The sequence below is a fragment of the Lactuca serriola genome, chromosome 2, assembly GCF_051521515.1.
Source record: "Lactuca serriola cultivar US96UC23 chromosome 2, Lser_US96UC23_V15, whole genome shotgun sequence".
Taxonomy (NCBI): domain Eukaryota; kingdom Viridiplantae; phylum Streptophyta; class Magnoliopsida; order Asterales; family Asteraceae; genus Lactuca; species Lactuca serriola.
This window is the reverse complement of record NC_136409.1, coordinates 202,626,991-202,639,558: the sequence shown is the minus strand read 5'-3', so window position 1 is coordinate 202,639,558 and position 12,568 is coordinate 202,626,991. Positions and strand designations below refer to the sequence as shown.

Sequence of the window (12,568 nt, the reverse complement as noted above, 5' to 3'; positions counted from 1 at the left end):
ATCTACCGCATCCACCATGTCTCTCTTAACTCTCGTCGACCTCCTTAATTAACGTCAGAATCACCCTTCACCCTGTAACCTTGTTTATTCATTATCACAACAACCACCATATCACCATCTATCAATCCCTTCTTACCGTCACTTGTCATATCACCAGTGGATTTATCATTGTTGGATATTAAAACATTATCATCGGACAACCATAACACCAACGTCGTTGGATATCATCCCTCCCTTGGGTCATTATCGTTGGATATCAAAGTCAATCCATAGAGGATACCACCATCTATCTATCGCCTCTTAGGCAATGGCATTATATTTTAGTAAAAGATTGTTACCTCCTGACTGCAAACGTCTGCAAATATGTGGCTATTTATACATACAATGATACAATCTAGAAGGCTTTACATAGAATCCATAAGACATTTGAAAAAAATTAATGCTTTTCTTTCTCTTATTTTAATATGGTGAAAATGTGTTGAAGATTAATCTTTTACGTGTAATGTTATCGAATAAGAGATAAAAATCCATTACTTGTTTTGTGGTGCACGATAATCAATTAGTTGTATGGAAAAGTTATGTATTATGTAATGAAAGTTTGTTACAAAAATATTCAATTATATGATGTTGCATTCCATTTAATCATGTTATTTTGTTAGCAATAATAACACATATCACAAATATTACAAATAAAATGCCATATTAGATTAATAAAAGATGTGCATACATATCACAAAGTCAAAACCAATATGCACATCTTACAGCGATTTCCATAACAATATTTTCTTTAAAAATAATCTTGTAATAGACATTTACTACTTGGATGGTGGGAACTCACGTGATAGATTAATTTTCGACATACTTTCGTACGAGTTGCCATCAAAACAAGAAGTAGATAAAAATTACTAAATCTTTGGTCTATTTTTACCATCCACCCAAGTTAAGCCACTTTTACATGTTTCTTTGTGGTTAAGCCAACTTCCAACCATTGGCCAAATTATAGGAGAGAACCGACCCTAAAATCATGTTACACACAACTCTTTCTTTAAAAATGAGTTTTAGTTGTACATATTATGGCATTGCAGTTTATGATTCATGTATTGCATAATATATGATATAGTTAATTGAACTGAATTAACCCCTAAATCTCGATATCAAACAACTCTTTTATTTAGAACATGTTCACCAACCTGTGAGTTATGCAACTATTTCCTGATTCATTGCTTCCATAGATGACTTCTTTTGTTTTGATGATGTAAGAGTAGGGGTGAGCATTTGGACCGGCCCGGACCGAACCGGACCGGTTATGGAGAATTTTGTGGACCATGGACCGGACCGGATGAGTCGTGTCCGTGTCCGTGTCCGGGTCCAGGTCCGGGTTTTCCGGTTTTTGGACCCGTTTGGACCGGTACAACTTTAATTGCATAGAGTATAATAAGTAATCTACATTGATGTATAATATTATAACTTGCAAAATTAATATGTTTCCGTTTCATGCCTAACTAATCTACATTGATGTATAATATTATAACTTGCAATTTGCAAAAATTAATTTTCCAAATAAAAGCAACTAACATATAAATCAAGTTCACCAACAAAAGTTAAACAATTTTAAGACAAACATACAAAAGTATTACCGTAACAACAAAAATCATAGTTTAAACTTTAAAATCAATATGTAACATATTTAAAGCTTGTGCAATCTCTAAATAAACACAAATGAAAATGTTGTTAGTATTTAATAAAAAGTAATAATTGTATAAAAAAAGAATAAATATTGTAATTTTTTTTATCCAAAGCTATATCATCATCGTTCAAGATGTCACCAACGTTGTCAACTATCGGATTTGTAAACTTTATCACCCAATCAATTGGGTGCATAACAAAGCTTCAACTATCAATGTTGATAAACTAGTTTGATACTCACTTACAACTCTACCACAAGTGCTAAACGCGGACTCGGAATTATAGTATAAAATAATACTAAAAAGCTGAAATATTTCAGCTTTGATAGCTCTACTTTGAAGGATTGTAACTCAATGAATATAATACCAAAATAAACAAAATTATAGTCTAAATTCATCTACAAATTGTAAACTAAATGTTGGAAAAAACCGTAGGTCAATCCGACTTAAAACGAATGAGTTATGAGTGTTTAAAAAACGTCACAGATTATAAAATCTTGCTAAAAAGCTGAATTTTTTCAACTTTGATAGCTCTACTTTAAAGGATTGTAGCTCAGTGAATATAATACCAAAATAAACAAAATTATAGTCTAAACTCATCTACAAACTGTAAACTAAATGTTGGAAAAAATCGGAGGTCAATCCGACTTAAAACGAATGAGTTATGGGTGTTTAAAAACCGTCACAGCTTACAAAATGTTGCAGAAAAGCTGAATTTTTTCAGCTTTGATAGCTCTACTTTGAAGGATTGTAACACGGTGAATATAATACCAAAATAAACAAAATTATAGTCTAAATTCATCTACAAACTGTAAACTAAATGTTGGAAAAAACCGCAGGTCAATCCGACTTAAAACGAATGAGTTATGTGCGTTTAAAAAACGTCACAAAAATCTTAATCATGTCCAACCGGTTCTAAACCCGGTAAAAACCGGACCGGACCGGCAAGAAATCTTAGAACCGAGAACCGGCCCGGAGGTCCAAAAAAACGGTCCGGTCCGGTTCACCGGTCCGGTCCGGTCCACCGGTCAAAATGCTCACCCCTATGTAAGAGTATTGTAAATTAGATTATAGCTTATTAATTTACTGCTTATTAGCTTATTTACGGTGCGAATAAATAATAAGCAATAAACAAGGGGAAGATGCTTATTAAAATCAACTTATTTAGTTTATTTTTACCACAATAAGCTAATTTTTAAGGATTCTTATCAAAACATTTAAACTTAGCTTATTGTACTGGAAATAATCAATAAGCAATAAACATATTTTTTTTCCCTATCCAAATACCCATAAGGAAGTTTGAAAAATAAAAAACAAGTTCGAAAATTATGAAAAAAGCTATACAAAAAATTAGTATAATGTACAAATTTTGATTTATAAAACATAATCAGATTTCGAAAATATCTTTTTTTTTTTAAAAGTCGATAGGCCTATGAAATGAAAAATAAACTTTTATTTTCATAAAACCCCTGAAGGCTGAAGCCTCTTTTAAACCCTTAACAGCAGTTAACTCCTCATCCCCGCCGCCGCCCAGAGAAGACACCATCACCGGAGACGCGAACGAGAAGATGAGGCTATTGACCCACAACATGCTCTCTTCGAACATCAAGGGAGTAATCAATGGTTTCCCTCTCCGAATCGAAGTAGAAAAAGTCGTCGAGAAGCAAGTCGATTTCAATCCTGATTTCCTCAAGAACATGTTCTCCAAGATCGATTGGAAAGCCCTAGCGGACGCTTCAAAGATCATGGGATACGCCGAGCTGCCTGAAGAAGTCCCCGACGCGTCGGTGCTTGATTCCGATGAGTTTTTGCAGAAATTCCACCACGCACTTCTTGAACTTCACCTCGAGGAAGGTGCACTCGTTTGCCCGGAGACCGGTCGCCGGTTCCCTGTTAACAAGGGGATACCTAATATGCTTCTTCATGAAGATGAGGTGTGATAAACATTTTTCATTACAGTTTCTCGTTTATTAGAACCGTATGTAATATGTGCTTGAAATACATGAAAATTTGCTGCGATTTGAAGATTAGGGTTCTTAATGGATCACGTTGCCCCTCTTTTGCTATTAATTCATGTTTCCCGAATCTTCAAAAAAGTTCAGTGTCATGAAATTTACTGATTCTAGTATTCAATTTTCTAAATCCGATTTGATACCATTCCATTCATGTATAATTGACATTGTTAGCTATCAACCTTGAATTGTGGCAGATTTTGGTATATATGTAGGTATTATTATACCATATAAACATCTGAAAAATCAAAAAACGATGAATCATTCAGATTGTTTAGGGGAAGAAAGATAGGAATGAATCAAGCACATAACCCTAATCTCATAAAAGAAAATTCAGGAAAAAGATTAAAAATCTTGTGTCATGAACTTGACAAATCTAACTATTATTCCATCTAGACATCAAGTTTTATTCCATTTCAACACTGCTGCTTTTTGCATTTTTACTTCATTTGTTTTTGTTATTTGCTTCTTGGGTAATTGCATCTTCATTTTCATGCCCAAATACCAAATAATTTCATCTACTAGAACATACAAAACTTGGATTCTTCACCTATAGCCTATAGGAACATACAAAATTAGAGGGTTTTTCATCTCCATGAACATATAAAATTAGGGTTCTTCATCTCCAAGAACTTTGTAGCTAACAAACTCTGTTTTTAGATGAACAAGAAATGAAGGAATTGTTGTACAAGACGTATCAATCAATCCAACCCCTTTCTTTGACAATTTGTTCATATTGGAAACTTTCGATGGTACTTGGTAGTATCAAGCTTTAATTGTTTATACTTGTTGCTAAATGTAATAGTTTTGGAGTGTTTGACAAATACTTGTGAAATTTTCAAAATTAAAATCATTTGGACCATGTTTGGTGGTTGTTATTTGGTATACATAAGTTAATTTATTTAATTTAATATTTGGTGGGACAAAGGTTTTTATTTGTTTGTGGGTATTAGATATTAGTATGAAAATCTTGCTCCTCTTTTATGTTGATGTCAAGGTCTTAAAATTAAAAAGGGTCTTTGGCAATAGCTTTTGTAAATTTTTAGATTTAAAAAAAAAAAAACTTAAATTAAATAAGAAAATAAATTTTTAGTATTTAAGAAATAACTTAAATTAAATCAGAAAACTTCGTTCGGAGTACCGGTTTAAAACTTCAATTTTAAACAAAAAGTCTCTTTAGCCAAAAAAAAAAAAAACAATTTTTTTTAAAATGACTTTATCTTTTAACTTTTACTTTCTATGTAATTCATACTAATAAATGAAAATCTTTTTGACACATGTCATATGTTTATGTATTTTGACGTATATAATTTTGTAGTTAATTCTTAGAAATTAATTTCCACATAGGGTAATTTTTGATTTTCTTAATTAACTATTCTAATTTTTTGTTTATAGAAAGTATTTAATGTGTCGTTAATTTGTTTGTTTATATTTTTAAATTTTGATATGTTTCCTTCAATATATAATTCAACATTGATATTTTTCTTTCAAAGTTCATTGTCATTTTAGGCAAAATAGTCTATATATAAAAAAAAAATCAAACTTTATAGTTTTTCATTGATAAACAAAAAAAAATGGTTATGTTGCCAAAATATAATTATTTTTATGTAGTTTGTTTTATCAGTATAAATTGAATTATTTATTTATTCATCATTTTGTTTGTATATATTTTGAAGTTTCACTTTAAAAAATATTTAATTTTTACACATTGATATTTAACGTTTTCTTAAAAAAAATACTTAATATTCATATTTTTATATATAATTATTTTTTTACTTAACCCGTGTAGTACACGAGTTTCACACCTAGTTTTATATAAAAAAAGACTTTCAATTAGTTTGCTAAACTAAATGCTTCTTTATAAATAAAAACTATACTTTTCAACTATCATATAGTTTGCTAAACATGTTCTAAATATATATCTAACCATATATATATTTACAAATATATATGTATACCCAAATATATATCTAACATGATATATATATATATATATATATATATATATATATATATATATATATATATATATATATATATATATATATATATATATATATATATATATACACAAATGAATAATAAATTACGAATTATTATATAAATTAATAATAATTTGAAATTTTGCTATGTAAATTAATGAGAATGCAGTTTTCTTACATAAATTTATGAAACATGTAATTGACTTGCTCAAGTAGCCTTGTAAAATGTTTGTTGTACAACATATATGATATAACAATTTTTTTTTAAATGAGTTTTGTTATAATTTTTATATAAATAAACACTTCAATAATAAACTTAATTTAGATTTTATAATATTTGTATTTAATTACTCGACGCTATTATATTAAATTTGTTTTAGACCATTTAAAAAATAATTAAAATAGAAATTATAAAGATTAATATTTAAAGATAAAAAAATTTCATGTTTAATAGATTTTAGTAGCATATATTAAGCTGCATAAATTTGTCAATGTCCCTTTTAAAATTTTACCCATGACATATTGTGACATGCTTCATAGCATGAGCCCAAGAATCTCAAATTACATATACCTCCTTATTTTGTGAAAGATGATGATGGGCTGATGTGAGTATTGCCTCTTAGGGGACGAGGGGTGGGTGAGCCCATTACATTTAATAAAATTGTATTTATTAAAAAGAATAAAAAAAACAAATAGCAAAATAGTTATTTTAGGCCGCTTTGGGACGAAAAGGGTTCCGGATATTTCTTAAAGAGGTTATAAGGTTTAAACTTGTTTGGCAAAACTAATTAATAACTACAAACATAATTGATAACTTTTAAAAATGTATAATTATATGAAAAAATCAAAGTTAAAAGTCTCCATTTAAAGCACCATAACCTATTTGAATTAACTAGCCGTTTATCCGCGCCAAGCGACGGGTGTGACAATTGTGGTTGAATGCTGAAAGATGAATTAAACCCTAGAAATGGAAACGTCAGTGAAATATATCCAAGATTTGTGAACAGAAATTGTGAGATTTGGGGAAATAAGGAGATAAGGAATGAACCGGGTCAAAATAGCCTAAGAATAGGGGATAAAAGATTTGACATTTTCAACTGTTAACCATATGTACTCTACTCTTTTTGTAATGCATAAATTGATTGTACAAATGCATTGTATATTTGTACGACTTAAAATTCAGCGTTTGACCAAAAATGTTTTATAAGGTAATTAAGACTATTAGATTATGAGTTTTTTTTTTGTTTAAAATAAAATAAAAAATTCTTGTTGTCAATTTTTTTTTCTTCAAAGTTAAAAGATCTCAAAACCATCAAAACTTATCCAGAACAACAAACACAAGGGATGATGACAACAATTTATTTAAGAACTAATATATTTGTATATCTATTGATACAAATAATTATTGGATTAAAAGTGATAGTTTATTATATATATATATATATATATATATATATATATATATATATATATATAAACTATTGACAAAATAGATTTTTATATTCAATATTCACGTAATTCAATTGCGTATAAGATTTTCTATGTAAGTGTAAATAATAAGGATTTATTACACACATTTATTAATGTATTTTAACAACTTACAACTTTACAAAATATAAAGATATACATTAGATAGGAAAAACTAATTGGTAGCTTGAAATTATAGTTTTTATTTATGTATAAGTGTTTAACAAATATAATTCCTAGCTTTTGATGTTGTAAAATTACATAAAAACAAAAAGTTAAAAACTTAGAAAAGCTATAAGATCTTAGTTGAAGTACCTTTTGAATTGTTAGCTTTTTGTTTGATAAAAAACTAGAAGTTCACAATTTATTTATTTATTTAATTTTTGATTTTTTCTTAAATCATTTCCAACCATAACACTATCTTTTGCACTAAAATATAGGGAAAATGACTTGTAAGGGTAAGAAAAATATTAGACTTGTACAAAAAATACCATTGAACTTTTTTTTGTACACATATCACCAATCAACTATAGCTTGTGTACACATATGACCATTAAACTTCACATTTGTTCAAAAAATATCATTATGTTACCGGTAATAGTAGGTCACCAGCCACGTAACATGCCACGTGGCATGCCATGTGGTTGTTGACGTGGATTTTATTGTATATTATGTACACATTATACCATTAAACCATTTTTTGTACACATTATACCATTTTATTGTATATGGCAGAACTTAGCCATATCCACAATACTTTCCATGTTTCTCAGTTGAGGAAGTGTTTGGTGGACAAGTCGGCAATTGTACCCATTGAGGATATTCAGGTTGATAGCAGCCTGAATTATGTCGAGAGACCAGTTGCGATCTTAGATCGGAAGGTGAAGACCTTGAGGAACAAGGTGATTCAGTTAGTGAATGTGCAGTGGCAACACCGGAAGGGTTCAGAGTGGACGTGGGAGTCCGGGGAGGAAATGCGGGGGCATTACCCAGAGTTGTTTCCAGATTCAGCAGCAGCAGACTTCGAGGACGAAGTCTGAGACAATTGGGGGAGAGTTGTAACACCCCAATTCTGGTATGTCATTTAAATAATTATTTTCTTCAAGTTTCAGAAGGGACTCGACGAGTCAGTAGCCAGACTCGTCGAGTTGAGTCGGGTCTTTGAGCACGCGTTAGATGGCAACTCGACGAGTCCATATTCCGGACTCGGTGAGTACGCCAGTCTGGGTGAAACCCTAATTTCAAGGGTTTGCACCCTATTTAAACAACTTTTGGGGCCTTAAGTCAGCCCCTATCACCCCTCCGAGCATCATTCTCGAAACCCTAGAACCCTCTTAGCATTTTGTGTGATTTTGGTGTGTTTCTTTGAAGATCTTGAGAGAAAAAGGAAGGTAGATCAAGAAGAGAAGAAGGAGATCCTAAATCATTGTGGAATTTCAGAGTATAGCAAGGTATATCTTGGCCCTTTTCCGTTTTCATGCTTTAAGTCCCTTTGGAAAGCCATTAAAGCTATTCTTGAACCATTTCTTGGGTTGGTAATAGCATAGAGGACTCATTGAGATGAATAGCCTTTGGATCTAGCTAGATTTGAGTTCCAGAAGCATAGATCTAGTACCTTTTTGGAGCCATTTTGCATGAAAGCTTTAGATCTACTCTTATAGTGTGTTTTGAACCCTAAAACCTTCATTTGATGTTATTTACAGGTAAAGTTGGAAACTTTACATGTTAATCAAGCCCCAAGAACCCAGATCTATGAATGGAATGGACTGGTTTCAAGCAGAATCGAGTATATAGTGTTTGCATGCATACGACTCGGCGAGTCGTTCTTCAGACTCGGCGAGTCCCCCGTTTTCCCCGTTTCGAGTTTTGCTGAGTGGAACCAGTGAGTGAGAGAAGGACTCAGTGAGCTAGAGAGTTAAACTCATTCGTGGAAGAACTCGGCGAGTCAATGCCCTGACTCGGCGAGTCCAAGGCAATCTTCATGCCTCAAGAACAGACTCGACGAGTTGTTCATACAACTCGGCGAGTCACAGATAAAATGTTCATCTGATGAAGGAGAACTCGACGAGTTGTTCATACAACTCGGCGAGTTGGATGCAGATTGTCCGAGTGTTAATATCAAAGAGGAACTCGTCGAGTTTGTGCCAAAACTCGACGAGTAGTAGCGAGTAGAAGCAAGAAAGTGAGAGTAAGGACTCGACGAGTTGGTGACCCAACTCGACGAGTCAGGTCAACTGAATGTTGACTTTGACCGATGAGTTGACTTTGGCCAGGGGTAAGATAGTCATTTTACCCTCAGTGTTATTATCAGTGTTTGATTGATGGTACTTATGGAAATTGTAGTCGGGGTGAAACCGGAGCCGCAACAGACAGATCCAGGAGCAGTTCTTTCAGCAGCTAGGCTACAAGGTGAGTCCCCTTTTAGTAGGAACGGGTCTAAGGCCACAATGCCGGCCCGTTTAGCTAGCAGTAGTTTCCGGACTTCGGTCCGATGCAGTAGTTAGTATGTTTGATGTCTTCGTGGCACAAACAGGATTTATGTGTTAGGTGTTCCGGGCTACGGACCGATGCAGTATGCAGTTATGTGTTCATGTTAGTTGATATGTTTATGTTATGCTATGTTATGCTCAGTTAGTTTCCGGACTCCGGTTCGATGTAGGGGGCAAGGCCCTGGTTAGTTCCGGACTTCGATCTGATGCAGTTAGTTCCGGACTTCGATCCGATGCAGTTAGTTCCGGACTTCGGTCCGATGCAGGGAACGAGATCCCAGTAAGTTCCGGGCTTTGGTCCGATGCAGAGGGCAAGGCCCTGGATAGTTCCGGACTCCGGTCCGATGCAGTTTCCGGACTTCGGTCCGATGCAGTGGGCAGAGGCCCAAGATGTGTTATATGTTATTGTATGGTATGTGGTAGTTTGGGGGAGCTCACTAAGCTTTGTGCTTACAGTTTCAGTTTTGGTTTCAAGTACTTCCGCAAGTAAAGGGAAGAGCTCGGGATGATGGCACTGCACACACCACAGCTTCAGTCTTAATCCTGGGAGTTTGTTTTGATTCATAGTTTGATTTGGCATAGATGTTCATGACATTTTATTATGAGTTGAGATATTTGACATATGGTTTCATGATATCACGATTAGTTTATGATATTATTATTATTAAAACAAAAAATTTTGGGTCGTATTTTTGGTTGTTACAATTAATTTTACCTAATCCTATTTAAAAAATAGAAAAACAAAATAAATAATTCATTGGGCTAACCTCACACACACACATACTTTCTCTCTATCTCTCTCTCTCTCTCTCTCTCTTTCCCCTAGTTAGAGATCCACCAACCACCATAGTCACTGTTGTCCTTCACCTCCGTCAATCGCCATCAACATTGCCCTTCACTTTTGATTACCACTACCACCCCATCGATTACCACTTGCACCAAATAAAATACTTGAAATCATTGGTCAAAACCACATATAAAATCAAGCTATCAAACCTGAAATCAAAGCTCAAAACCATACCAAAATAATACATGGAATCAAATCTCAGAACCGAACCTTATAATCAAAATCATACCTGTAAACAATACACATCCAAACCACAGAAGATGAAACTCATTTGACACTAAACCTACAAAATACATTCTTTGATGAATATCATCTCTCATATCTTAATCTCATGAGCTTTTCAGCAACAAAGACGGAAGAAAACAACTTCTATGATGAACTTGAATAATCACACATGTCTTCCACTTCGTTCAAGAGTTTCATGAGAAGCAAACCATTAACTAAAACAAAACACCAAATATACACCATCAACAATCGATATACTGAATCCGAGTAATGATTCTCATCTTGCTGATTTTAGGGACAACAAATTTGGGCATGTAAAGTCGGTGTATTTTTTGCCCTAAATACAAGAAATACTCGTGTCCTGGTTTGTGGAATCTCACATTGCTGGTCTTGCCCCAATTGATAATTCCTTATCCGTTTGACTCGGATAGATAAGAGAAAGAGGGATGAGGGTACGGTGGGATGTAGTGGAAGTTATCGATTTCCACCATTTTCTTCACCGGTCAATTTTGTTGGTGGCCTTTCAGGCGTCACTTGCTTCTTACCCGATTCCTTCCTATGGTTGATGTCATCGATCCACAATCACTAAAGGAGAAATCAGAGTACGGTAATAGTCGGAGGGGAGGGAGTCATCATCGGGATCCGAATGCAATTTGAAGAGGTTGGGATGGGAGAGTGTTGCTAGTAGGAGTGATATGAGATGAGATGCACATTTGTGATTGCTTGTGGAATCTTGATTGTTAGATAGAAAACCCCCGTGGAAGTTTGTTTCAGATCAAATGAAAAAATTGTACTAGGAACGAGAGAGAGAGAGAGAGAGGCCCAATAAATTATTTATTTTGTTTTTCTATTTTTTAAATATTATTAGGTAAAATTAATTCTATAAAGAAATAAAAATGGCATATAAGTCTTTTTATGTGGGTAAGGAACTCTTTGTTAAAAGTTTTAAATCCATATGAATCATCTATGAGGTTTTTTAAACCTAAGGACTAAACTTCAAATTTTAAAATACCACAAAGACCATTTATGAAGTTTTTTCTATTATTGTTTTCGAAACACAAAATTCAAACGTATTGTTAACAACAAACAAATATTTGCATAGTAATTATGATGACAACCCCAATCTTATTACAAATAGTTACATATGCCCTTATAAGGTGTTGTTTGTTTTTTCGAAGAGAAAATGTGTGAAGTTTGCGGACCACCTCTGCAATCCTCTGTAGCAGAAGAGGTGGAACAAACGGCTGCAACATGTAATAAAAAGTATGTTTGTTTTTAACATTTGCAGACTACTGCAGTAAGTTAAACTAAGACGTGAAGAGGTTTGAAGCAGTTGATTTAGTGTTACGCCACGCAACACACGCGCAACAGTTTTTAAGTCAGAAGTATTCTGAAAAACAAACAGCTGCGAAGGGCCAAGTGTTGCGCGTGTGCTGCGCGGTGCAACAATAAGTGGTCTAAAGTGGTTTTTAAAAGAAACAAACAACACCTAAGTGTGAGTGTGGTAAGATTTTATGGATCTTAAAGTGTGTTTGACAAAGTTAGTTTTAAGTTGGAAGTTGGTAGTTAGAACCTTTAGTTGTTATTTGTTATATAAGTGTTTAGAAAGAATAACTGAAAACTTTTGAAATATAAAAAATTATATAAAAAGACGATTGTATATATATATATATATATATATATATATATATATATATATATATATATATATATACATTTAATAGTTTTTTCTTAAACAAATAGTTTTTAGATTTAAAGATTTTTGTTTAAACTAAAAATTAACGCTCATACATTTTTTTTAGACAAAGCTACAACAATGGTCCCTGTGGTATGCATTTTTTTTGGGGTTTTAATCCAAACT

At 33.0% G+C, this 12,568-nt stretch overlaps 1 protein-coding gene across 1 annotated transcript; it reads left to right on the top strand.

The window, feature by feature from the left end:
* The first annotated feature begins 3,142 nt into the window (after positions 1–3,142).
* Positions 3,143–3,755, top strand: LOC145088186 (multifunctional methyltransferase subunit TRM112 homolog A-like). Its single transcript, XM_079026422.1, has one exon. It carries the CDS (start codon positions 3,254–3,256, stop codon positions 3,623–3,625), a length of 372 nt encoding a protein of 123 aa, XP_078882548.1. The 5' UTR covers positions 3,143–3,253; the 3' UTR covers positions 3,626–3,755.
* Positions 3,756–12,568: the final 8,813 nt, after the last annotated feature.

Excerpts from the sequence above, each read along its gene's own strand:
- LOC145088186 (XM_079026422.1), top strand. The coding sequence starts at position 3,254 with ATGAGGCTATTGACCCACAACATGCTCTCTTCGAACATCAAGGGAGTA.